Source organism: Asterias amurensis, chromosome 5, assembly GCF_032118995.1.
Source record: "Asterias amurensis chromosome 5, ASM3211899v1".
Classification (NCBI taxonomy): domain Eukaryota; kingdom Metazoa; phylum Echinodermata; class Asteroidea; order Forcipulatida; family Asteriidae; genus Asterias; species Asterias amurensis.
The window spans coordinates 6,667,245-6,695,011 of record NC_092652.1 but is presented as its reverse complement, the minus strand read 5'-3'; the positions used below and the strand labels follow the sequence as shown (position 1 = coordinate 6,695,011).

At 40.1% G+C, this 27,767-nt stretch overlaps 1 protein-coding gene across 16 annotated transcripts in view; it reads right to left on the bottom strand.

Annotated features, from left to right (window-relative positions):
- The window catches only part of LOC139937526 (bromodomain adjacent to zinc finger domain protein 2B-like), a 66,030-nt gene that overhangs the window by 6,194 nt on the left and 32,069 nt on the right, over positions 1 to 27,767 (bottom strand). For 6 of the 16 annotated variants that reach the window (XM_071932701.1, XM_071932703.1, XM_071932700.1 and 3 more), the window contains 23 exons: positions 27,301 to 27,535; positions 26,212 to 26,415; positions 25,830 to 26,119; positions 25,284 to 25,458; positions 23,950 to 24,045; positions 23,020 to 23,147; positions 20,508 to 20,540; positions 17,661 to 17,726; positions 14,433 to 14,477; positions 13,821 to 13,853; positions 13,094 to 13,159; positions 12,497 to 12,640; positions 12,120 to 12,231; positions 11,065 to 11,210; positions 10,377 to 10,481; positions 9,871 to 10,055; positions 8,860 to 9,151; positions 6,854 to 8,276; positions 6,202 to 6,360; positions 5,316 to 5,506; positions 4,871 to 5,031; positions 1,609 to 1,668; positions 99 to 273 (listed from right to left, as the gene is read on the bottom strand). In XM_071932701.1, the coding sequence (XP_071788802.1) occupies positions 99 to 273; positions 1,609 to 1,668; positions 4,871 to 5,031; positions 5,316 to 5,506; positions 6,202 to 6,360; positions 6,854 to 8,276; positions 8,860 to 9,151; positions 9,871 to 10,055; positions 10,377 to 10,481; positions 11,065 to 11,210; positions 12,120 to 12,231; positions 12,497 to 12,640; positions 13,094 to 13,159; positions 13,821 to 13,853; positions 14,433 to 14,477; positions 17,661 to 17,726; positions 20,508 to 20,540; positions 23,020 to 23,147; positions 23,950 to 24,045; positions 25,284 to 25,458; positions 25,830 to 26,119; positions 26,212 to 26,415; positions 27,301 to 27,535 (4,524 nt within the window). Of the gene's footprint in view, positions 1 to 98; positions 274 to 1,608; positions 1,669 to 4,870; positions 5,032 to 5,315; positions 5,507 to 6,201; positions 6,361 to 6,853; positions 8,277 to 8,859; positions 9,152 to 9,870; positions 10,056 to 10,376; positions 10,482 to 11,064; positions 11,211 to 12,119; positions 12,232 to 12,496; positions 12,641 to 13,093; positions 13,160 to 13,820; positions 13,854 to 14,432; positions 14,478 to 17,660; positions 17,727 to 20,507; positions 20,541 to 23,019; positions 23,148 to 23,949; positions 24,046 to 25,283; positions 25,462 to 25,829; positions 26,120 to 26,211; positions 26,416 to 27,300; positions 27,536 to 27,767 lie in introns of all 16 variants that reach the window. The other 10 variants (XM_071932704.1, XM_071932705.1, XM_071932711.1 and 7 more) reach the window with 7 other exon arrangements.

Genomic DNA, 27,767 nt, shown 5'->3' with positions numbered 1-27,767 from the left:
TCGAGGCTTGTGTGACTGGGGCCTTTATACTACCTTTCAGATCTGCACTCAGATCGACTTCCGACGTATACACACATGCAACAGTTATAACAGCTTACCACTTTCATGATGGACTTGTCCCACGCCACACATTTGTCCAGGACGGCGAGACACATGTGTAGTCGTGACGCTGAGGTGGCGTTCTCGACGGTGCGCCTCCAGCGTATCAACCCCTTTGAGGGCTCCTCCTCTGCCTTGATGAAAGACTGATCGTCGGGGGCGGCACCTCGACATCTGACAATAAGAAAACATAGTGATTACGCGGATTAATAATTAGTGTATAATAGTTAAGATATTTATAACGCGCAAAAAACATATCAACCCAAGGGGTGCTCAAGCCGCTAACAAGTAGAAAAATTATAACAAATGGCGCGTCATAAGATGTGTTTTCATTTTGGGTCTTGAAATTATCAACAGTCCCACATGCCTTCACTGAGGTGGGGAGTTTGTTCTACAAAGGGCAACGGAAGCAATCGAACGAAACTAACAATACCTGTCAAGGAAAGAAATGTATGTGTTTTGTTCCTTTCATTGGCTTTTGAAATCAATGTGTTTGTAAACAGTGTTTGTGCTTGCCAGTTCTGCAAAATAAAGATCAATAAACGAGACTACATACACAAGTTTCATCAAACTTGAGACCAAGTTTCATCAAACTTGAGACCTGAAAAAACAACCCTCGCTCGAACTTCACAATTCTTCTTCACAACTGAACAGTTCTTTTTTTGTCACTATTTAATGGCATTGATGGGGGCTGGCTATGATTTGTGCGAGCAATTCAGCCATGATAATTTAATTAAATTTTTCAACAACTTTGTAAGAGAGATTCTAAGAAAAGGAAGAGAAAAAATTAACGCAGGGCCACAAAGCTAAAATAAAAACTGCCTGACAATATTTCTCCACAGTATTTAGCAGCAGACTGATTACTTCAATGGGCAGTGTCAGCTTACTTTATCTTTCCCTCAGCTCAGCATTCAGCTTAATGAAATGTGCATTCTCCTTTTGCTAAACTCCCCCCAAAAAAATGAAGCCTATTTGTTTGTAACCATCGGACTCCAGTGGGGAGTGGGGGGGGGGCACAAGACAAAACAGCAAGAATACGATACCACTTTCCATTGCTAATTTTTACACTTGGGGTAAACAGATCACAATAGATACATCACAGTCACAGTGGACAATCTAAAACTCCTAACAACAACAACCTGTCTAAGTGTGAGATATGTGACTAAAACCCTATAAAGACTTATCTAAAATGAATTCAAATACTCTAGCCAAAAGGGGGGGGCTCTCTCCTGATGAGTTGATTTGAAATAATTTCTAGATTTAAAAAAAAAAGTTTTGATATTGACAATTGCCTTGAGTATTCACCCTCCTTTGATTCAGTATCCGCCCTCTAACTTTTCCCCCGCCCACCCCGCCCTTTCCTTACTACTCGTCCATCCTACCCTGCCCCATCCTACCCCGCCCCCTCCTACCCCTCTCTCCAACCCCGCCCCTATCTAACTCCCCTAGCTACACCACTGCTCCTGTGTGTCTGTTTGTTTGTAGGTGCTTGTTTATAAGGCAACCTACCTGGACAATCCACCATCACACTCTGTCTGTCCCTGGCCGGCAAGATTTATTGCATTTTCACTGTGAAAAGCGAAACAAAGAATGGGCCAAAACTGTACACAGAAACTGCTGACAATTAAATCAACAAGTTCAAAAAGGAAGGCAGCCAAGACCAGAGTTTTGTTAGCCGTGCCCCGCCCGTTCAAAATTATCTTCGTTAGCAGAAAACAGTGTGGTTTAAGTTGTTTTATAATTAATGTGTTAGAGTTTAACAGCCTTCAACAAGGTAGGAATTCAACAATTTAAGACACATGGTCAATAGCAGGTGATCATTATTAAGAGCCGATGTTGGTTTTTGTAACTGCAGTATTATGCTTTGAAGAAGTCAATAGCTGAATTGCTCATGATGCACAAAGCATTTAGTAGAAAAATGTGTGCATTCTTTAAGCTACCCGAAACTCCCCGTCAGAAAAATAGAACAACACAAAAATAAAAAATAAAACATAAAACAAATTAACCCTTATAACCCAACTCATACTTCCTGCGAATGCGAAGCAAATTTTAGTGATGCAATAATCTGTTGGCACTTCGGAAGCAGTTGTGATGCAAGAAAATTCCCCTCGCACAAAGCATTTGCAAGAAGTATGAACCAGGCTTCAGGGACAATAGCGGCCAAAAACAGCTTGTACCAAAAAGCCCATAACAGCCACAGACTGCTGCAAGATCTGACCTGCTTCAACTTCTCAAACAAAAAAGACAAAAAGTGCATGTTTGTTTCAGATTATTTTTTTCTGACATCTTTTAGAAGACAAGATTACATCAACAAGTTGTGTCAAAAATGGTATAAGCTACATGTGTCTGGTCCTATGTTGGGAATTATATATGAATGGTTTCTATAGGGTTTATTAAACAAATTAAAATGTTAACTAATCTTAGTTTTAAAAATAAAAATTTGTATGTTAACCTTTACATCCCAAAAAAACCCTTGTACAAACTTAAACCAATGAAACTGCTACCAAAAAAACACAAGCAATTAAACAAAGAAAAATTATGTAAACTAATCAAATAAATAACAAAATAAAAATAAAACATTAAATTGGAATGAAGAAGGTGCCGAAGAAGTCAAGAAGTGACAACTTTGGGGGTGTCTTCATCATTTATAATAAATGCAGCGCCAAATCCCCCAAAACAGGACGGCAGTTTGAATGATTATATGAGTTAGCAAGATGATAAAAGGTTATGTTGATGCGATGAAGTTAAACAAGGGATGGGGGAAAACTGAGTAGAATTCAAACACAACGAAGAATGACTTTTCAGTGCTACAATTGAACTTTTCCGTTAATCATCAATGGGTGATGCCATCTTTGGTGGTACTAGTATCCTTGTGCAAGACATTTTGTTCCTTAAAGGATTTGGATACTTTTTCAAAATGTCCATAGATTTACATTAAACTTACAGGGTTTGATGATAATGATAGTGGAAAGCTTCCCTTCAAATCTTACTTACTGAGGTGCTGTAGTTTTTGAGAAATGAGTAAAACAATGTCATGAAAATACGTTTGTAAATGATTGAAATAATTTTCGTCTCATGAGACGAAAATTATTTTCATGACATTGTTTTACTCATTTCCCCAAAACTACAGCACCTCAGCACATAGTATTTTCAGGGAAGCTTTCTACTATCATTATCTTCAAACTGTGTAAGTTTAGTGTAAATCTGTGGACATTGTGTTTTTTGTCCTACAAAAGTTACATAGACCCTTTAATGCAGGGTACCAATGACTTGAAGTCGATGGCTAGTACAGATATCTAAGGCAGGCCTGTGTGCTTCGTTTTTGAAAGGGCAAGGGAACCAAGGCATTTTCTCCTTGGTACACGTAAAGGGCACCCTATGAGGAAGTTGCAAATTTCTACTGCAGAGCATATCAAGGGCATCAAGGCAATGACCAGGGGGCCTTTGTTCCCTCTGTGAAGTATCAGTCCTGCTAAGGTACAGTCTAACAACAACAAAATGTTGAAACTAGGCCCCAATTGTTCAAATGCAGCTTAGAAAAGAAAGAAAAAAACACTCGTTGGAAAGTTAAGAAAACAAACCTTGGTTTGCCGTTAACTTTTCCAGTAAGTGAGGAGCCAGCGGAATCATTTAGCATGCTGTTTTACTGGTCCACCAGCTACTTTTCACTCTTCCATAAAAGGGGGGCTTTTCAACAAGGCACTAGTGAGCAGTACCACTCAGCAAGAATGGATACAGTTTCCTAAGTGTTTTGAACTAGCATTTTGAACTGGCCAGCGGACCGCTGTTAAACAGGGACTTCAATGTCAAATTCATTTTTTTTAATTACAACATAAATCACAAAAGACAAAGGAAATTTCCAGCTGAAATTTTTCTCAGGGTGAGTGGTGAAAATTATTCTTCAAATACATGTTTTTATGATGATTGTGCAATTTGTGTAACTCCGTACAACAACAAATCTTTATTGAAAGCAAGAAAATATTTGTGAATAAAAGATGAGCACAAAAACCCAAGCGCAACCAACATGCCAGAAACAGTGAGCCCCCTTAAAAAACCGAACATCCCCAAAATGCAACAATAACTTAAATAATTAATTAATAAAGCAAAGCTTGGAGTAGAGTAGGAAGTCAAAATTCAAATTTAAGGACATTGCAATAAAAATCACTTTATTAAAGTTTCATTAAAATGTACACATATAAATGAAATCAGCAGTTTTTAAATATATAAAAAAACAATCTCCCATGCCATTTAAAATATATTTGAACTGAAATCTATTTTGATAATTTTTGAGCAAAACTCTTGTTTTTGGACTCTTTGCCGAATGACATTTCATGCAAGAGTCAGAGTAATTTATCATTGCATCTAAAGGCTTTTGGTTTCAAATTGCAGCATTTGCTTTAGCAGAACTTGGCAAAATTATTTCTTGTAGAAACATCAAAACCCTCAACACATATCACTTTTTCTAACGGAATCTTATTATTTAGCATTGTAATATCTAAACAGACCAAACATGCTTACATGCGTGGGAAATCTGCTTAGCAAAATGAGACTACCAGCAAACATTGCATGTAATGATACTAGGTTGGTTGTGAGGGATACCCTGCTAGGTGTTTGCTTAACAGAATTACTGTGCTAAGCAAAATTCCCACTATCACTATCAACTCAATCGAATTGGCCTCTGACCAAATAGTATAGTCAAGCCACTCCTTGTTCTAATCAAGGACTTTCGCTTAGCATAAAGGGCGCCCTCTATGTATTATATGTTACTCACGTTTTGCTGAGTGGCGGTTTCAAGTAGCGTCTTTCTACTGACTTCTCCAGGGCTAGGAGTCTCTTGATTGCGATGCCGATAGGGTCCACTCCCGAGGTCTCGGTGAGCTGCCACGATTCCAAGTTTGGATCGATGGACACCTTCTCCGGTAGCACCCAGCCCTGCCCAAATGAGAATAACAGGTGGAGTTACAAACTACTATAATCAACAAGGCTCGAGTCAAGTTTCAACCGCTCAAACACGACATGCAAACCTGCTGTTTTCACCTAGAAATTTTGGCAAAAAATCATGCAGCCCAAAATAAACTTTGGAAGCAGAAAAACAAGTTCAGGCGCTGAAATGACCGATGGTCACCAACGTCTCCAGTTGCAAGAGAAATACGTCTTGACAACTGTGGGCCAAAACGCAGAACTGAAGAAAAAAGCCAATCTTTCTGGGCCATTACCTTGACTTGCATACTGGCAGAGAAGACGCGCTCTTCCATAGACTCCACTGCTTCAACTATCCCCTTATTGGACGCAAAGGTAACCTCCTTCAGCCAATCAGCATTCTCTTCATAGGTGGGAGGTGGAATACGTGGAATGCTGTTGTTGTCCACAAAGGGGACCTTCTTCTCTATTTCGTTGATTAAAACATCTGCATTGAAGGAAAACGAAGAAGAATGAAAATAAGGAAAGGTTGTGAATGACGATTCAATAACGGCAAAAATAATTAAACACACCTCAGAGGTCTAACAAACTGGCAATTGTATAAACATGTTCACACCTGAAATATTCCATGGTGTAGCGTACATCGTGGAAGCATTCAACATGCAGTTCCGATTCTTCTACATAAAGAGGGACAGATGGTACTGGAATTCTCATTTGAAATCTTGTTTATGTTTCCAGCGAAAATTAAGTATAGAACTAACAGGTATAAAAAAACAGTCAGATCGGATCCTTGATTTGACTTCTCAATGGTTGAATTTTAATGGTTCTTCTGTTGTGAAGGGGGGTAACCCTGTCACAGCCCCAGGACTACAGTGACAATGTGCCCCTGGTGGCAGTTGATTTGGGTCGACAGCCCTCACCTTGAAATTACCATCTGGCCTTGTGATGTTATCAAACAAATATTTAAAACAATAATATAATGATGTTGTATAAATAGGTGCTTCATGCATGAGAGGTTGATTAATTTGGTCCCAGCAGTTGTTTAACATCAAAACAAATTGGTAATGAATGACAAGTTTGAATTTGCTAAGACAAGTTTTCTGCATTAACAGCTTGATGAGTGGTATCAGAGTGTATGCTAAAACATGTACTAATTTTATCTCAAAACTGTTTATAACTCACCTTTTTTAATTCCCTTGCCACAAACCTTAAGGGAGAAGTCATTGTACTTCTGGAAACTCTTCTGCAGCATTCTCTCACGAATTCCGCGCATGTGTAGCGCCCTCGTGACCAGACGTAACATGTTAGGATCGCAGATCTGCCACCAGCCTTGCTGTAGATCTGATTGCAAGAAATAACAAATGTTAGGAATTCAATCTTAACTTCTTTTTTTTGTACTGGTCTATTATCAAAAACTCACTCCGCGGTAGTGAAGTTAATAACAAGAAGTCCCCTCGATCCACTAAAGAGAAAGTAGTAGTCCAGGCCGATTTTCTACCTTCCGCCCAGGTATTAGTTCAAAAGCAGGACAGTTCTTTTCAGAACTGAGAGGTCTCCCAAATTCTGAAAATCTACTCAGCAGTAATAGAGAAGTCTCTTGAATTCCAAAAACCTACCTACCGGTAGTAGATTATACTGCAAGACAAGTTTGCAAAAGAACATAATCTACCCAGCTAGTAGATACACAAATGGTGTTACCGCAAACCAAATATATATTGATATATACTGATACATGTACCTCACCACGCAATGCCTCAAAACCCATAATATCATCTGATAAGATTTGACAAGTGTGACAATTGCTGACAATTTCCCATTACAGCCTAAGACTCACCATCTGGTATAGGTTCTTGCTGCGCCTTCTCCATCTGGTCCAAGAGAGCTTGCATGTTAGCGATGGCCTTCAAGTCCGCCTCTTCTTCTTCGTCTTCTTCCTCCTGCTCCGTCTTGATCTTGAGGGCACTGCCCAGGGGCATGAGAGGGTTGACGTTGGAGGCCTGATCCATCTGGTTCATGTGGAGGGTCTGCAGGGGAATCGGGGCCACACCTGGGAAGGTGTACCCTCCCATGAAGGAGTTCATCTGACCGACGTGCATGAGGGGAAACGGTAACTGGTAGATTCCGTACGGCGAGATTCCGAACGCCGTCTGCATGGAGGCGGCCTGCTTGAACTGATCGGTGAACGAGGCGTCGCTGGACGCTTCCTCCTCTTCCTTTTTCGTGGGGCTGCTGAGTAGCGAGGTGTCGTCGCAAGGCATACGAGGCAAGATGCTGAACCAAGACCCCATGGTGCCGTTGAGTTTAGAGTCCCCGGGTAGGGATGGGGGCGTCGTACTTGAGGACGTGATGGGAGGGGGCGGAAAGTGACTCGGGGACGACACAGACGGTTTATCCGGCCTCTGGAGCATGCTGTCGATGCTCAGAAATCCGAGCTTAGGAGAGCTCTTCTTGGTCGGCGATTCCTGACCTAAGGTGCTCGTATCTGAATTTTCCGAAGGCTCTACTTTAGGTATGAGAGTCCTTTTTGAGGGGTCCGCTTGCGGCACTTCCTGGGCACTGAATTCGGGCTTCTCAGCGTCACTCTGAGAGGTCTTACTGACCATCGAGAGATTAAGCGGAGTCATGTTCTCCCTGGGGTCCTCCTCTAGCGTCCCATTCAGGGTAATATCTCCGTTCACCTGGGGAGGCACAATCTCCTCTTCTGTCCTTTTATCCTCAGCAACCGTCTTCTCCTCAAAGGCAGTTTCCGACGGTCGCGGCTCGGTGGTCTCCATCTTGCTCTCCTCCTGCGTATTGACCACCGACGCCGTCTCGCTGCATGACAACGACGAGCTCTCCGTCTCCGATTTGGCAACAGCGGCATCTTGGGAGATTGCATTACATGAGGTATCCATCGGTAGCTCTTTGGTTTCATTGTCCACTTCCTTTTCCTCTGACTTTGGGATCACGTCCTGAGTCTCCTTCCCATCCCCTGTCACCTCCGCCTTCTCTTCCTTGTTCTCTTCATCTTCGTTTTTAACACACGCTTCTTCACCACAGGTTTCCGTTTTGCTTTCAACAACGGGAGTCACTATCTCCTTCTTAGCGTTTTTGTCAATATTAAAATAATTTGGTTCTGCGCTCTCGAGACCCTCCACGAGGAGGCCACCGGCGTGGGGTAGAACCCAGTAGCGGCGACGATATCTGTCCTGGCCGAACGCAATAGCACGTAGGGAATGGGATGCATCGAAGATCTTATGTCGGAACTGACCATGTTGCTGTAGTTGACATGAGAAAGAAAACCGGTATTTAAAGGGATGGTACGCCTTTGGTATTTGCTCCAAAAATTAGTGACCATAAAAAACGAACTTGGAAAAAGCACTGCAGCTGTTGATAATGTGTCACAATTTTTTAACAAATGATTCCCTTCTTGAATGTCTTATAAATGTAGGATTGTGATTTTAGAGAAAGGGAATCAACACAAAATTTTAAATTGAAATAAGACATTTCTCACATTGTGCATTCCAATAATGAATTATTCTTACTTTGTGGACATATAAATACTCTGGCTTTTGAAAGATATTTCTTAAACGCTACAAACTTTACGGTAAAGAGGAAAAAGGGAATAAGATTCTGGGGGATACCATTTTCAAATAAAGATATATGTAGGTCCCAATGCTTTGCTTTAGGAGTTTGTTTTATTGTCGGCTTCGTTGTGGGTTCTTTTCTTTTATGAGGAGGGGACAACATCTCCAGCTACAAAAATAAACTTACATGCAAAACCACGGAATGACAAGAAAAATCCACTTTTGTTCTAGAAATGAGACAAACAATCTAGCCTTCCAAAAATTAAAATCTTACTTTGCCGAGTTTCTCTATCTTCCTCTCGATCTCCTCCAGTCCCTGATTAGCGGACTCTACTTCCACCTCTTCCTCTGCCTCCGCCTGTTCCTCTTCCGTTCCCGCACCTCCGACTTCCTCCCCGCCACTCATGATGTCTTCATCGTCATCGTCCTTGTCATCGTCGTCATCATCGTCACCGAGCTTCTTCTGTTTCTCCGGGGTGCCGTTCAGACTGGACGGGGTCCCTCTTCCTGGCTCCTGCTTGGGGGTGTCCCTCTTGCCGAACTTCTTGGCTCGTAGAGAGCGTAGTCTATTATTAGATAACAATAATACTAGGTTAAGGAGGAAGCGTGTTGTGTGTGTGTCAGAAACACCAGAGGTTGAGTCCCCTGCCCTTAACCGCTAGACCATGCAGGTTGCTACCACAAAACGACAATCATACTTGCTTTCCCATCAATAGCAACGAACCAGTGTCCAATATTGTTCTGTGGATCCCTAAGCATGGGAGGAGGGAACCTGGTAGACCAGCACTAACTAATACATCGACAGTCTCAAAATAGACATGGGACTTGAATCAGCAGATTTCAAGTCAGCAATGGGGGACAGGAAGGCTTGGGGAACCATCGTGATTCGAGGACATCACTCGACTTAAGCAAGTAAGCAAGCAACCAATAATAAGGTTTAGTAATAAAGCGCAAGGGAAACTGACAAGCCTAGATAGCAAAGATACATGTAGTAGAGCACGAGCATGTTAACCTGGGGGTCTTTGTTCCACAAATATTATTGACAATTTGGGGTAATCCCTCTGCCGCCATTTCCGGGGTTGTATCATAAGCTTGGGTGTGATTTAACCTTTTTTTAAACATATTCATGAACCACATGAATCTTGTTCAAACGACAGGCACATTTAATTTCAAAGGGGTAAATATTTGTGACAGCATTTTATTTACAGCATCTGTCAGACTCATGAGGAACAACAGCATTTCTGATCAAAAGTAATTTTTGTCTGTTTCCAAATTGTTCACTCACTTTCTCATCTTGCCTTCGACGATCCATTTGTCGCGCCTCAAGTTAGTGACTTTATCAATACCGCCCTCTATCTGCTGGGTGACGGGACGGCTGCAAACAAGCTGGTTGACCAGGAAGGCGAAGACGGACACCTTCTGGACGGCACTGAGGGCCTTGAACGGGCAGGTACTCAGGATTACGCTTATCTGAAACACAAACAAGTTTGGTAGGTTTTCATGAATGAATTTAGTTTGCACCTGTTAAAGACACTGGAGACTATTAGTAATTGTCAAAGACCAGTCTTATCACTTGGTGTATCTCAACATATGCATAAAATAACAAACCTGTGAAAATTTGAGCTCATTTGGTAGTCTAAGTTGCAAGATAACGATGAATATCAAATCATTTTTTCAATATAGAACATGCGTGTCTTTGATTTGTGCACAAACAGTGGAACGCCACAGATTGACATAGACAGATATAGATTTGTCAAATGATTACACAGAAAAAACATATGACCCACTTACCTTATCATCTGCCCCGTTCACACCAACGATGTAATATCGTAGCATCTCAGACAGATTCTCCTCTGTGATGTCAATGTCTTCAACTGACTGGCCCCACGGAGATTTCTGTCATTGAAAGAAACATTATGAAACAGGTGTCAAAGTCTTGCCAAATCTCTTCCACCAAAACGCCCAATGTTGTTGCAACCAGCTGCAATATTTGACCAGCCGTCGATTTCACCAAACTCTTCTTACCTTAGGATTTATCTTAGGACTTAGGACAAGTTCAGTTCCATATCCCAAGACGTCAGGACACATTGAACCTGTTCTAGGACTGAGGACGAGTTACTCATCTTACTCAAGATTAATCCTAGCGTTTCGCGAAATCGGCTGCTGCTCTCATCTAACAAAACTGATCTCATTGTAAAGATCAACTCCCACATTTCCATTCTTATACAGAATCCAGCAAAAATTTAGAAAAAAATCATAACCATGTAAATATTTTATTCTTAGATAACCAAAACAAAATTACACACAATGCACAACAGACCTCCTTAACCTATGGGAAAAGCATGTACTGACAGCGTAATATAGAACCATTGGCACTAAAGAGTTGCCACTTTGAGGGTTTTAAGATGAGATTTGGACGACGCTCATGCATAAGGTACATGTACGTAGACAGTTTTAATACAACCTCTCTTTCATTTACCTCTGGATGGTTGTCTGGTATACCAGGATCCTCCAGGGCCAGTGCAAGAAGCAAGATTGCTAACGCTATGACCTCCCCAATGTACTCTGTCTCATCGAGTAGACCCCGTTGTAATGTCTTCATAGTGGGTATATCATCTTCTTTGTCTGCAAGAACAACAAAAATAAAAATCATTAACAACTTTAAAAAAATCTTTCTGATCATCTGAATCAACAGATAATCAGGCATGATAGTTTTATTGCTTTGGTCTTACCCATACACGGATGTGTGTTTTAGCACTAAATACTCAGTACTTTCCCGAGTCCTGTGAAAAATATCACAGGCATGTAACTCGGGTGGGATTTGAACCCACATCACTTGCAAGTGTCTTACCAACTAGACTACCGAGGCTGTCCGGTAGCTAGAGGCAGTTCGAATCCTATGTTTTGGCAGCGGGTACCACAACAACAGGTATGATAATGTGTTCTTGAAAAAAAAAAGTAGAACCATTTGATCGAGATGTACAAAGCCTTACCTACTTTTCACACTTAATACACATAATAGTACATGTGTACATGTAGTGTAGGCTTTTCAGGCTATTCAATCACAAGTTCTATTCTGTTCAAAGGAAAAAATATCGGAAATCAGACTAAAGTAGAAGGAATATTATCGGGATAACTTAGATACAGCCTTAAATATTGCAAATTTGTGAACTTTTGAGTTGTTAAGTAGGATTTGAAACTTTGCATTGTGGATATACGGTATAGAAAGGTTTTGTGGTAACACCATGTAATGACGATCTCTAATGACTTGGGGTGGTTCAGAGTCCAGCTTTCCCCAGAAGACGATCAGAGCATACTGATCCAAACGTCGAGTTGAAACCAACGGTTCTTTTCAGAACCACCCCAACTCATTAGAGATAGTCATTACATGGTGTTACCGCAAACCTTTCTATAAATTATGTTGTTTTGGTTTTTTTTTTAATCTGAGCAATGTTATGCATTTGCACTAACCATACCAAATGAGCGATATCGTTTCATGGTGCCATGGGGGAAAAAAAAGAATACAACTCTCACCTAGACCAAGTGCATCTGCGAATGTGTGGAGGAATTCCAGAGTCATCAGGAGATCTGCAAAGGCCTGGCCTGGAAGTTTCAGCCCGTCAAGTCGCTCCAAGTTCGGCAGAGCCTGAAATACAATGATAAAATCGATCATGTTAAATTTACACAGGGCGTAATGACAGTCACAAGTGTAAGCAAATATGTTTAAGGTAAGGTCTTTGTTTGTTTGTTTGTTTGTTTTTGTCAACGTCATGCTTTTTAAAAAGGGTTTTGAAACCTTCTATAGAGAAATGTTTTAAGGTGAGTCACGTTAATACAATATACGACCAGGGCTCATTGGTACTAATAGTAAAATGCACTGTATAAGAACCAGTAACTGTTGTCCGACGCACCTTGGATTCTTGACAGAGTTTCATGTCCTCCACTGGCTTCTTCAGCTCTTTCGCCATTTGCATCTCCAGGAGACGCTGCTGCACCTTACGATCCTTCTTCACTTTCTTCTCCACCTTCTTCTCGTTCTTCATCCGCTCTTTTTCCTATGAAAAGATTTGATATACAGATTTAATGTTCGGTCTTATAACAAGAGCACTCAAAAACGTCGAGATTGTCTGCAATGACGTCGTCACAGAAGACTAAATTTTTGCACAATAATATAAATTGAATCGTCTTCAAACAAATGTATCAAGTCATTTTTGGGCAAGTCAAGTAAAGTCTCATGGGTCGATTTCACAAAGAGTTAGGACTCGTCTTATCTCGAGTTAGGACGAGTAACTCTTCCTACTTAGGGTTAATCTTAAGGTATGCATGCTACATTGCAGTGTTGGGACTAGTCCCAAGTCCTAAAATTAGTCTAGGAAGAGTTTTGTGAAATCGACGGCAGGTCATTTTCCCTCAAGTCATTGAAATTGGCAACTCAAGTCTGCATTCACCGACTGGAGTCAACAAAACTACTTGGTTCTTTGTGAAATCAAGGTTAGCGTCTATCGTACCTCGTGTTTCTTCCTAGCTTCCAGAGCTCTTACGAGCATCATATGCTGTTTCCGTCTTTCACGCTCCTGCACAATGGGAAAGATATCAGAAAGAAAACGGTTAGAAAGATGACTAGAGCAAGCTAGTCGAAACGTTGAGACCAATTCAGAACTGACTCCGCAGCAGTACAGTTAATTTCGATCCTATAAGCCAAAGTAGTAGTCCAGTCTATTTTCTATACCATCCGCCCTGGTAGTAGTTAAAAAGCAAGACAGTTCTTTTCAGAACTGAGAAGTCTCCTGAACCTCTGATTATCTACTCCGCGGCAGTAGAATAAAGCAAGACAGTTCCCTAAGAACAACTCTACCTGGCAAGTATATACACACATACATTAGTGTTAACGCAAACCAAATATATAAGATGGAACATCATCGATAAGTCAATACCAACAAACAAAGCAGGGCCCAATTTCATAAAGCCTGTAAGCACAAAAATTTGCTTAGCATGAAATTTCTTTCTTGATAAAAGCAGGATTACCATCAAAATTTCAACGTGATTCTCAGAGCAATGTGCAACCAATGGAACGTTGGTTGGTAATCCTGTTTTCTATCAAGAAATTTCATGCTAAGCATAATTTTTGTGCCTACAGGCTTTATGAAACTGGGCCCAGGTAATGGTAATCATTCAAACTTCATCAGCAAAAAAGTAAACGGCACTATCAAATAACACCTGTCAATATTTTCTTACCATTATAAGCATGTGCTTACGGCGCTCACGTTCCTGAAAGACCAAACACAAATACACAAGATTTGTTATTATTGATGAAATGTACAGTATGAAAAGGGTGCAGGATACCAGTCACACATTATTCATGTGGTGTGTTATTTTATATGGCATGTTATTTTGATGAGCATAATTTCGTTGTGCTTTGTAGCCATTTTGTGCTTAAGCAGCTTTATAAAATTAGGCACTGGAGCCTTTGTGGTGAGCATCTGCAACATTTTAGAGAGTACATCAAAGAGCAGGGTGTAGTTTTATTTGGAGAAAATGGCTGCCCTTTTGGGGTCAAAAAGCAGATTTAAAAAAGTCTGAATTCAGTTAAAAGTATTGACTTTCTTTAATTGTACGTTAGTGCATCTACGTGCAAGACCGAAATTCCAGTAGTAAAGGTTTCTCTGGAGTACAAGACTGGTACTTGATGAATATTACAATCGGTTAGCTTTCAGATTTAAGCTAATATTTTTTATCAAACTGTGCTTGTTAACTTTTTGCTCAGCAAAAGAATAAGCAGGATCAACGATTGTACACAGGCGTAGTAATTTGGCTGGTAAACTTATTCTTGACTCTGTCCATACCCACCTGGTGCTTAAGTAGAACAGCATGCTGCCTCCTCATCTCTCGTTCCTGTCATAAGAAAGAGCAGATCAAGAATTGAGTAAAAGGCAACTCCGTCCTCCCACACTTCAAGGTGGTTTCACACAATCAATGTCACTCCGATTTTAACTGATGATAAGAGGACCAAATTCACAGACCTGCTCCAGAGGGCTCAATTTCATAGAGCTGCTTAAGCTTAACAATCTTTCCTGCTTAGCAGAAATTAGCGGGATACCAGTCATAAATTGCACAAGCGACATGGTAGTTTGAATGGTAACCTTATTCTGGTAAGCATAATTATTTGGTGCTTAGCTTCTTGTTATGCTTAAGCAGCTTTATGAATCTGGGCCCTAGTCTTATCTAGGACAAGCAATGGTTGAGCAGTTTGTGGCTTCATAGATAGTGAAGTGTTGGGTTTCAGGGTTTTGAGTTACACTGTATCGGTTATCGACCGATTGTGAATCACAGTTTTTAGTTCTCACAGAATCTCAACTGTATTTTTTGGAATTGTTTTACTAGCTTCATTTGCCCTTGTCACGTTTAGAAAAAAATGTGTTTCCATCTACCCACACAAATTGTACATGTAAGGTGATTCGCCTTGCTACAGCAAAAGACTAGCTCAATTATTTCACTTCAAAAATTTGCAGCTTTGATTAGTCAACATTTTTAAATCTTCAAAATTATTCTACTATTCGCTGTGGTGTGATTAAAGTGTGTCGTTTTCTTTCTCGTGCAAATTGTTTTTGCTTAAAATATGCAGTCTGAATTTGGTCCTAGTGTGCTGTGAATTGTAGCCCTGTTCACACCACACAGAAGATTCCCACTTGAAAATCCTGGGGATCTGTAAACCAACCCCCACCTCTTATTTCAGTTCACACTTGCCACTGTTTCTCTGGGGGAAGGGTGCACACTTCGGCAAACCAGGGTGTTACTATTCCAAGAAAGAAAAAACCTACTCCCCAAGAAACTTCCCCAGAAATTTCCCATGGTTAGAAATTAAAGTGTAAAAATTCCATCCAATGTTGCTGTATTTTTCTCCATGTTTTTCTCAGGAAAACTTGTGTAGTGTGAGTAGGGCTTTTAGTCGAGAGATGAACTTATTAAGATGACAGTGTTATGTTCGGTTGGTGGTCCCATGGCCTCTTTCATTGCTTTTAATAACAACTGATTTTGTATAGCACTTTACCTGCAGGTGTTTCAAAATGCTTATCGTTATCTTTTTGTAAGACAAAATTTGGAAGTTTTTTTTATTCTGAGACCCATTTATGTAACACCATGTAAAGGCTTACAAGGTGCTGTGGTGCATTCAGCAGCCACTCCCAGAAACACAAGGGTAAACCCCTTCTCTAAGAGACAAAAGTGTAACTGGTTTTTTTACAAGCATTACACAACACACAGGTGTTCGAAGCTTTACATGGTGTGGAGAATAAAAGTAACTATAAATATAAATATTAAAGGTAAACTTGCGGGTACGACCATGAGTAAAATTTGATCTTTCCTGCCCCAAGTGCATCCCTCCAACCATACATAAGCTCAACCACCTCCAGTAGTCCAGCATTCTCCTGAAGACGAGCAGAGTATACTGTTTGAAAGGTCATGACCAAATCGGCTCTTTTTAGAGCCACCACTCCTTCAATAGAGATTTTACCCATGGTTGTACCTGCAAGTTTACTATATTAATATTTATATTTATAGTTACTCTTACACAGGACCTACTCAAGTATGTTACCAGCTACCAGCCAAAGTACCAGGTAATGTCTGGTCGGGTTTCTCACTTCTTTTTTTCTCACAGCAGATAAAACTGAAATGCAACTTCTTCTTTTTTCGTTGTGATTTAACAGCACATTGAAATTCCGCCAAGGACTATCAAGAAATGCTTAAAAAGCAAAAGTATTTCAGCGACGTGACTGCATTGCATCATGGTTCACATAGTATGAAATTTATCACAAACTGTCGTGTCCCGTGTATTTGAAAATGCTTTTTTGCCAAAAACCCTTTGCTTTAGCAACATCACAAAATGCGTCAAAAAGAACTGACATAACATAATAACTGTATGGTTAAAGTTGTTTAAATAGCTTAAGCAGAGAGGGTCATTGGTTATTTTTGCAGTATTTCTGTGTCAGGATAAAACACACACAGTTGGGAAATGTTATCAAGAATATCCACAACAAAACGACTTGTTCAGTGAAGAGAGTTTTAAAAAAGAGGAAATAAATAGGATCAGGTCTTTTTTAAACAAAGAGAGGATATGGTTAATTTGAAATAAAGAAATAAAAAAGCAAGCAAATGGCAGCGCTAAGCAAAGTAATACAAAATATCAACAACACAAAACCAGCAGTAAACATACATATTAATTTTTTTTGTTCCAAATGTGTCAGGTTCTTTTCTGAACACATGTTAACAGTTTTTAACAATTTTTTATGCTTTATAATGAACCACAAAGGTAAGAAAAACAAGCGTCCGTGATTAGAATGGACTGATAACATTCCAACATCGTTTTGAAGTGCCAAAGTTGGGTTGGGGTAACAAATGTTAGTGGCTAACTAAAATCTGTCTTGTCGAAAACTGCAAACATTTTTGGAGATTAAAAAACCCTGCTATTTTATGCTCTAAAATACCAATCAAACTCGAAAAATAATTTGTTCAGTTTCTGAAGGAAGTTGTTGTTCCTTAGACTTAAAGGCAATAGTAACTGAGACAACTAGTGACTATTAAACCTAAAATTCTATAAAGCCCCCCCCCCCCACCCACAAAAACTTAACCACTACCGTGGAGGATAATTGATTTGGGGGTTTTTGGGGTTAAGAAAAATTAACTGGAGTGGGATTTGAACCAACAACCTCTGTATGAAAGTGCCAGCGCTCTAACCAACTGAGCTATCTAGCCCTATGTTGGCGGTCGCCCTATTTTATCATAATCCTTGTTAATATTTAAACAACCACAAAACGGTGCAACACAGCAAAATTTGAACCACAGTCAAAAACTGGTGATAAAGAACTGCAACCACTTCCAAAATTAAAAACTTTTAAACTAATCTTGAAAAACCAATTCAGAAATACCGTCACCCATAGTAACCATCACCCATAGTAACCGTCACCGATAGCAACCGTCACCGAGAGGGCGGAGAGAGACTGGTTACAGACTCCACAACCCGAAAGATAAACAATGGAATGAGAATGTTGTGCGCTTTTCTATGGGAAACTCAACACAAACCTTGGCGCGCTTGAAGGCTTCCACGGTTTTGGACTTGCTTTCCGCATCTTTTCTTTTTCTACGATCCTGTGCATGCAAAACAGGAACCAGTCTTATCGGGTTATCCTGACCTAGTTAATTCACCTAGTTAATAAAAACCTGGTTAAAGCTGTTTAAATCATTTTCAACCGGGCTGGGGTAAATAACGGTTATTGGAGCTGTAAATGGTTTATGAAGATTGATGCGTGGTATTTATAAAAGAAACTAATGGTGTATCAATAAGGTAAATGACAATTGAATATCAGTAGTAACAAAGTTCCTGCTACATTAAGTTAAGGGTTCGGACTGCAATAATTCTCAAAAATTGTACAAATCAACACTACATGTAAATATCCATTTCATGAACAGTTTGTTTTAGAAAATAACCTCCATTTCAAATGTAGTTAATGGACCTTGGGATTTCATGCCTAAACAGTGTTTCTTAATTTCAATTTGTGTTCTTTCATTTCTCTATTCAAATAATGAACCACAGGTGAAAGGAGGTATATTTCAAACAGGTTTGAACAAAGACAAATTGACTAGAGTGGAATTTGAACAAATGACCCCATTTGGAAGACTGGCACATAAATCTGGAGGTTGTTGTTTCAAATCCTGCTGTAGCAAATTTTTTCTTTTTTCAACCCCAAATCTTTTTTTTTTGGGGGGGGGGCTTGTTTATTACTTGGTTTATAGTCAAGTTTTCAAGGCGGCAAAGATTTGTCAGGTTTTACCAGTTGAATTCAAATCTTTGTAACATTATCTTACAATTAAAGAAAAACCCAGTCGCTGATAAAGACATTTGGAATAGTTTAGTCAATATGCTTTGATAAAAAAATTAAGTCCTAAGACATAAACAAAAACAAATAAAAAATCACTTGGGGAACCCAAATAATATCACTTCATCATTTGCAAATAAAAAATGCAGAGAAAACAAGAAAATAAAGGAGCTCGACAAGAGATTCTCATTTACACATGTATCATAGAGTCTAAAATGAAAAAAGCCACACGATGAATAAAGACAAAAAAAAACATTTTGAAAATGACAAAAGAAAAGTAAGCATGATGTTGAGCAGTACAAAGCAAAAAGTGAGACAGAGACAAAGCGATTTTAAGGCAGCATTTTAAGACATACAAAAAAAAACAAGGACAAAAAATACAAAGAAGCCAATATGGTGCATGAAACTACAGGAAAGATATGAAAGGATGAAGGGCCTTTCCAGTCACCTAGTTCAAATTCACTCCTTTTGCTTTTTTTAAGGTGTAGTTTGTTTGTGTTTAAATTTCCCTTGACCGAGCCGCCCCTAAACTACTGAAGGTAGAATTTACATCAAGGATTGAAATTGATGCACATTATGCTAGACCTCGAACCTCCCAGCTGTAACAATTTATGAGCTTTATAGAATCTGTACATCACCAGAAATACAAAACTAGAGGTTTGGGCACAATGTGGAATTTGCTGTCTCCCTTTGGTGATTGCGTGATGTCTTTCAAGGGTATTTGTAGGCTAACATGGCTAAAGTAGATTTTGAAAAAATTCTGAAATTAGGAAACATCCCAAGAAATCACATGTCTGTGTAAATATACATGCGTTTCTGAAACATGGAAGAACCATTAAATTGTATAAAGCCAGAAGAAGAAAAAACCAGAGTTAAACATGTTGGACTAATGAATGCGAGGTGCTGTGTTCTTTAAGGAGCGCAATATTATTATTACTGACGAAAAGGTCTTTTTAAACTAAATTCAGAAACTCCCAGCTTAAATATTTAACTCTACAGTTATTTTATTTTGTTTGTTTTCTAGAACCCCCTTAACTTTTTGTAGAGATATTTACAAGGTGTTACCACAAATCGTAGTTTCCCCACCACACACAGCTTCAAATCCTACATAAGTAGGATCTGGCCTACTTCTCCCATATGATGCCACCGATCCCACCCCATATGTCTATTCTGATTAAGAAAGAAAACATCGTTGCAAGGGTCTGTAAAAACAGAACACTGCAACCGATTTTCGTTTGTTTTCAAAGTGCAACAGCGAACACTACACATCAACAACAGACTCTTACATCGCCAACAACAACAAAAATCTTCTCTGTAGAGAGAAAAAAACATTTGAATTTGTTTTTCGTTATTAAAAAAAAAAAGTGACTGGACTTGCCCTGTTTGAAGTATGAGTCAAACAAACAACACAACATCACAAGAAGCAAAGAAAAGAAACAACCGGCCCATTATTTTAAATGTTTCCATCGATACAACTTTTGAGTGTGTGATCACGTCACAGTGCTGTACTACATAAAAAATATTGTCAACAATCAATGTACAAGCATTACAATGCCAAACAACTTTAGGGGGCAGTTGAAATTTTGGTTAAAAAGTTGTTGTTTTTCTCCTGTAAGGACGGGAAGGTAGTCTCAACTTGAAATCCTGTGGTGTTACGTGTACTTTGTCGCTAGTCATGCAGTGTGGTTTGAAAATCTGAGTCACGATGTCAAACATTCATCCAATCAAAATCATAACTGATTAAAAAACTTCTGGTACTCAAACAAATATGGTGACTACGAATTTGAAAGTAGAATCTGCGGATGGAAAAAAATAAAGCAAGTTTCGCTGAAATAAATTTTTTAAAGTAAGGTTGGGTTTTAGTTTTTTTTTTTTTAATTGGTTGATTGAGAATTCTTCATCTCATGCACCCGCATGTTAGTTTAGGACAACAGGGGAGAAGTTTAATAGCTTTTTTTAAATTTATATTCGGAGAGAAGTCTTTTTAAGGGAAAAATGATCCCCCCTCTAGTCCCCAAAAAAGAGAGTTCAGTGCAAGAGAAGGGCTTCATACCTGGAAGAGAGTTTGTTCTGAAGAAGCTTGCATCTGAAAAGATTCAGATAACAAACAATATCAACCACATTGTCCAACACGACGCCTCCTTTTAACTGCCATGGACGTCAGAGGTGTTTTGAGATAAAAACCACTAGTTCTTGCGGCGAAGGTAAAATATCGTTAGTTCTTAGATAATACTTGTACAGTTTTAACATTTTGATGAAACCATCTGTAGTCCAACCTTTTTTGTTGGGGGGGGGTATACATTTTGGTTTCCCAAGTATTGACATCACAATGGTCTTTTAGCGGCCATCTTGTGTCTTGAGACCACACTGAGATTACAGTGGTGGAAAATAATAGGCACCAGCCTAACCAAGCTGGGGGCTTACTCAAATTCTTATTTTGGAAATTCAAAATGGCAGCTGTGTCAAAATGCGTACTCGCTGAAATTTGAGTATTTATCTCACTGAAATGACAATCACACATATGTGTCAGATACCGTAATTTTGGTCTTCAAGATTTGGCGTAAATTTGTCATCTGTTTTTGTTTTTTATGACAACTGTTTGGGAGAGGATGTTTCTTTCTCTTTTCTTGTGATAACAAAGGATGTCTGCTCGATTCAGTAAGAAGAGGGAGAAAAAAAAAACAAGTGACAAACACATAGAGAATATGGATTCAAGACCAACAAATTCTGAGGGGGAAAAAAAATACATAAGAAGGCAGATTCATAAAACAGACATGGGAACTAAACCAGTTATAACAAAAGTTTCAATTAGCAGAATCTAAAGAAAAACACTGTGATTTGAACAACCTTTAAATTTCAAAAAGGATAAGTTGAGACAAAATACAAAAGGTAATGTAACAGTAGATTAACAGTGACTGTAAAAAAGATTAGGGACATTCACACAAAAAAAGAACTAAATCTTGTGATTTTTGATGATAAATGTTTTCTTAGAGTATGAAAACACAAGACGCTAAAATTTTACAAACGAATGCTTTCCACAGAATTGAATAGACCCCCTGCATATGACGTCAAAAACACAAACAGCACCCTTACTGAGGTCAAAGGAAGACCTACATATATCATTGGCTGACAGTTGTGCGTTACGCGTACACGCATGCAGGTTTTGTTTGACCTCAGTGATGGCAGTCAATGCAAGGGGTCTATAGACCTTCATCACGCTGTCACCATCTTAGTCATGTTCCCTGTTTCCAATGACGGTAATGAATGCTAATATCATTGCGCAAACATGGCACCAGACTAATATTTCGTCCAGCCTCAGTTTGGTTACAATGAGTTGGAATGGAGTAAAACCAAGACGGCCACACCGTGATAAAGGTCAATAGGAAGTGGAATAAGGACTGTGGCTCGGGTTCACCTCAGTTTCAGCAGAGTCCCAACAGTGAATTTCAAAATACAAATCAGTGAACAAAAATTGTGCTCCGTCTCTGGGTACATTTTTTAGATATCCTCTTGAAGCGTTTTGAAAATGGCAATCATTCGTAAGACCCCCTTGCCAAGACCTTAGGTGTCGTGTTGGACACAAGTGTGCATAAAGTGGTTCCAACTGGCAACACTGTGGACTCACAATACAGTTTGCCGCGTAGAGGTCACTCAAATGGATGAATTGAACAGAGAAGCGTTTCATACGCGTAGCCTCCCACAAATTCATTAATATTCATGATACCAACCCCCCCCCCCCACCACAGCACCCAAAGAGAACACTTCTAAACAGTGAATTCTACAGTAAGCAGAGCCATGAAATTGGGCCCTTGTGAATTGAACAGATTTTTACACAATTGGTGGTTGGCTTTTCCAAATGATGTAACCCTGTAAAACAAAAATGGCCTGTTCAGTAGGAAACACTATTGCGCGCACTGTGTTATGAACGGACCGAATTTGGACTCAAAGAACATTGACACGTGACAGGAAAGTCGTCAGCAAGGGGGTCTCTACAAGATAACTGTCATGATGACTTGGTGAAGATTGATCTCCGTCACTGACTTTAGTACTAGGATTGAGGTGAAAGGGTGGGGGGGGGGTGGAGTGGGAACAACTGGGCCCAATTTCATAGAGCCGCCCAAGTAGAAAATATTGCTTAACAGTTAAATGAGCAAGATACCAGTCGAAAATTCTGCACATTACATGGTAATTTGGCTGGTAACCTTATTGTGGTAAGCAACATTTTGTCGTGCTTAGTTACTTGTTGTGCTAAGGCAGCTCTAAGAAATTGGGCCCTGATGGTAGCCTCCTGGGCCCAATTTCTTAGAGAAGCTTAAGCACAGAATTGTGCTTAGCAGGACACAAGTCACAGATTGCACATGTGACTTGATTATTTTGGCTTGAAACCTTTTTCTGGTAAGCAAAATTTTTGTCATGCTTAGTTACTTTTTGTGTTTAGGCAGCTCTTTGAAATTGGGCCCTGAAGATGGCGGAGTTGTAAAGGGTGAAGAAGGGAGGAGTGGAAGGAGGGAGGGAGACGGTGGGTGGGATGGGGGGGGGGTGGTTAATGAGAACAAACTGGTTACCTCTACCATCTGATGGGCTCTCATCTCTCGTTCCATCCGCAGCTGCTCCATCCTGTTGTGTTTCTGCTGCTGTTTGAGGTAGAGTCGATGCTCCTTGGCACGCCGCTTCTCCTCGGCAGCATGGAAAGCTGGGGGAGAGAGAAAAAGTCAAACCCAAACATGAAAATACCACGACAGTTTTTGGGGGTGTAATCAGCTGACACTTTTGAATGCGACTTTTATTGAACATGTACTTGGTATCTATTCTATAATTTCGCCTACAAACAGGCATTACATGTATGTTGACAAAAAACAACCTTAGACTCTACCTTTAAGGGCCATCAACGTGTACTGAACCCAGAACTAGAACTTCTCCACGAAAAAGTCTAGAAAGTGAGCGATTTTGACACCTTTTATTTTTCTTCCTGATATTTTTTTCATTTAACGCAAGTCTGATTGCTCTGTATCAAATTTTGAAAAAGTCTTTCGGGGAATTCTGCTCAAGCAGCAAGGCTCCTAGTGGATGATACCCATGTCTACATCCTTACGGACTTAGAAGGGAGTAACCCTATTTAAGCCCCAGGTGTAAGTGGCAACATGCCCCTGGTTAACGTTGATCTGGGTCGATAGCCCAAACTAGTTTATAATGTAACCTTGAAGTGGCTGTCCATGTCCCTGGGGAGGTAGTGCTTTCTGCTCTACTGGCCAGGCTTCCGACTGATGATACCCAAGCCTACATCTGTATGGACTGTAAAAGGGGTAACCCTGTTTCAGCCCTAGGGGTAGGTGGCAACGGCCTATGGACAAAAATAATTGTAGCCCACACCTTGAAGTGGCCTTCAGGCCTTGTGTGTCTGGCGACTTGCATAAAAAAAAATGTTTTTTTAAATGGCCTTTGGATGTAAGGTGATCTCTCTTTAAAAAAAAAAAATTAAAGGAAATTTGGGGTACCTTGTTGTCTCCTGGCCTCCCTGGCGTGGTGGGCTTGCTGCTGCCTCTCCAACTTCCTTCTCATCTTAGCTTCCTGGATTCTCCGCACCATGTCTGCTTTGGGACCAGCGGACAGGAAAACAAACACAGAACACAACGTTCAAAACATTTTTTCATAAAAAATGAGTTCCTCATTGCAATAAAAACAGAATCAAACAGCAAGAGCATTTTGTATGAATTTGTTTAACGCTAACTCTCCCGAGTTCTTTTCAAAGCAGGACCAACCAATTTTCACCATCTTAGATCTCATTACTTGAAAGAAAAAAATCGCATCCCCAGGGGTGATCTCTCTGCTTTCACTTCCCAGGTTGTATCATAAACTTGGTGGTGATATAATAGTAATAATGATTACATTTATACAGCGCTTTATACTAAAAATAAGTGATATAAGGCTATTACAGGTTGAACTGTTTCTGACTAGCACCCCGAACAAAGATATTCACAAAATATGGAGTCTGCAAATATATGGACTAGATAGCTTATTTTGAAGAGCACCCGGCATGTTAATCTGGAGGTTGCAGCTTCAAACCCCGCTCTAGTCAAATCTTATTTGTTCAACCCACGTCAAAAATATAATTTACACAGACATTTTTTCCTCTGCATTGCATTTCCTCGAACATTGACCTTGGATTTTTCTTAGAACTGAAAACAAATTGTTCGCAGGTTTGGGGTTATTTTTGTTCCTCACAAACATATGTTGTACTTTCCCTTTCGGAAGAAGCCTGCAAAGAGAAAGTGCTTCGTGAATCACTAATGTATCAAACGTTTTTAACAATTCTCAGAACTAAAATCCCAAAGGAAAAGTGTTTGAACATTCATGTAAATCAAACAGGAAGTCCTTCACCAAACTTGTTTCATTTTCTACGACATACATGTCAAAGTTCCTGTTTCAGTTTTTTTGTACAAAATTTAAGATTTAAATCTGACAGGAAATTGCTTTGCAATGCAGACCAAAATGTAAAGACACCGAAAAACATTGTTATCCATGAAAAGTGCCACACTCAATGTTTCTCAAAGACCCGTTATCCATTGACTTTTAGCAAGGTCCCATAAGTACAAACCGCATCTCTGGTCGCAGCATTCACAACTGGACACTAAACCTCAGATATCTTAGAAAACGATTGCCTGAATCGTTTCTCAGCATCAAATATTTTAGGGTGGCAAATTATCCAAACAGTATTACTTAAAAACTCATCCTTTCTGAAAATGGTTTCTAGCATCAACGCCTGCAGTATTTCTCACCAAGGAATTTTGAATTATTATTATTATTATTAATATTATAGAGCTGTTCTAACCTTGATGCTCCATCTTCTTACGATGTTTGACCTCGGCGGCACGGCGGGCCAGCTCCTGGGCTATCCTCTTCCTCTCTGGGTTCTTGAGGGGGCGACCGGGGCGAGGCTTACGCCCCATTAGGATATTGATGCGATGCTGGAGCTCGTTCTCCGTCAGTCTCTCAAAGATGATGCCCTGCTGGGACGGACAGAGAAAAAGGAAACTTGCATATTGGTGGAACAACTGTGCTGCTCAAAAATTGACTCGGTACATTTTCTCAATTAAGTTCAACAACATATATTTCCATTTCACATAATGTGTGCAAGTATCATACAAAACGATGATTTGAATTAAAACAGAATACACCAATGATACTTTATATGGGAAAAGGGGCGGAGTTAGCGAAACGAAGGCAATCCCTGGTAAGCGTTTGCTTGATTTGCTTGATAAAAAGGGCATCTAAAATTATCTAAAGAGCATATCCAATCATTTCACTTTTCCACGACCATAAGTAGAGAACAGCAAAGCCTGGGAAGAAGGTTTTATGAAAAACGTAAAAAACTCACCCCGACATTCTCCCCGTCCGGCTTGGGATTCAGAAACTCCCCGATGCGAATCTTGGCGCTGAAGCTGAAATGTTCCCGGCTGACATCGGATATTCCCCGGCGCTGGATGTACCGCATCACCTCCGGGTAGGTCCGTAGCTTCTTCCCGCAGGGGCCGTAGTACAGGACGTCGCCTTTGACCCGGTCACCGGGTCCGAGCTGGCGAATAATGACCTGACGACGCCATCCTCGAGTTAGAGGCCTGCGGACGGCTTTTTCATCAGTCACGCGGAGGCGCTTTCGCTGAACTTCTGCAATATGATAAGATATAGTTGTATTTAATTTCAGAAAGTTTAAACCCAATGCAGACTTGACACTACAGAAAAAGGTTTAAGGGACTTACGCAGGTAGCCAGGGTACATAGCGCTCTGGTTGTCGGCTTTGCGCTTGAGCAGCATGTTCATCGGCATGGGACTGCCCTCGGAGTCCCTGGCCATGGCGCTGGTGTCAGTGTCCTCGGAGTTGTCCAGCTCGTTCTGGTCATCATCATCGTCATCGTCATCATCGTCATCATCACTTTCTAAATCTGAGGCAGAATCAGACGACACTAAGACAAGAAAGAAGACAAATTCAGGAATGATACCTAACACTTAAGAGACCATAGCAGCCACAAACGGCTTGTACCAAAATGCCCAAAGCGACCGCAAACGGCTGCAAGATCTGACCTGCTTCCATTCCACATAAAGAGGTTAAAGTAAAAGTCATGTACAGATGTGAAATTTTCCAAAGTAGTATGATAACATTTTCTGAACACAAAACTACATTTTTGTTTCATGTTATATCTGTTGAAAGTTTTACTGAAAAGAAATTGATTAAAGAAATCAACAATACTAGCAATGTCTGGGCATTTTGTGCTGATCATACAGAAATGAATGGTCTCTAAAGGTTTAAAGGGGCACAGCAATGTCCCCCCAGTAAAGAGCCTTTCTATGAGGAAAGTGTAAATTTTTACAGGAAGCTTGCACAGGGCACCAGAGCGAAATCACAGGCAGGTATGATATTGGTCCTTGAAAAATAGTAGAGCCTAAACATCAGGTGGTGTATGCTCTAGTAGACTTTTCAGGACTTATTAATGGCACTTTTTCTGGAGGCAAAAAATATGGAAAACAGACTTGTATAATAGATGTTAAATTTGCATCGGGGATGAAGATTATTAACTTTTGTTTTTTTAACCCGTACACCGATGTGTGTTAGCACACTGTATAATCAGTACTTTCACCGAATCCTGTGAAAAAATATCACAGGCATATTTACTCAGGTAGGATTCAAAACCAACTTCTGTGGAGTACAAGGGCCGACCAAGTGCATACATGTATATCGGCTTTTAAAGACTTTTGTTCAGGCTCCTTCCAGTGTAATTCTAGACCTGTGAAACACAGCTTGTATAAAATATTGATTCAAATTATATTTTAAAGTTGACCAATGCGCCTACCATCTTGACAGTCATCTGAGCCTCCAGTAATATCCCCATCACTGTCGCAATTTTCCCTGATGGTCAGTTTGTCGCCATCTCTCTCGCTCCCTTCCCCTTCCTCCACCTCCATCTCCTTGACAGCTGCGAGGTTTGGCGTGCTGGCGTTGGACGCTGACGGAGCAGAGGACATCTCAATATCAGGGGACGCCGACTCGCTCCTAGCCTTCTGATCAAGCTCTTTTGTGCCGTTAACCTGTCAAGAAAAAAAGCAAAATCATAACTGAATCCTGACCTGGTCAACTTAAGCAAGGCATCCTGTACAGGGTGAATTTGAAATACACTCAGTTTGAAATATTCTCACTTTCATCCCCTTTTTTTGTGGCAAAACTGCCCACCTCAAAGCAGTTGTTTTCTTATTTAAGATCATTTCTGGGTAAATTGAGGAAAAAATTTCCATTTCAAAGTTTTAAAGGCATTCTATGTAT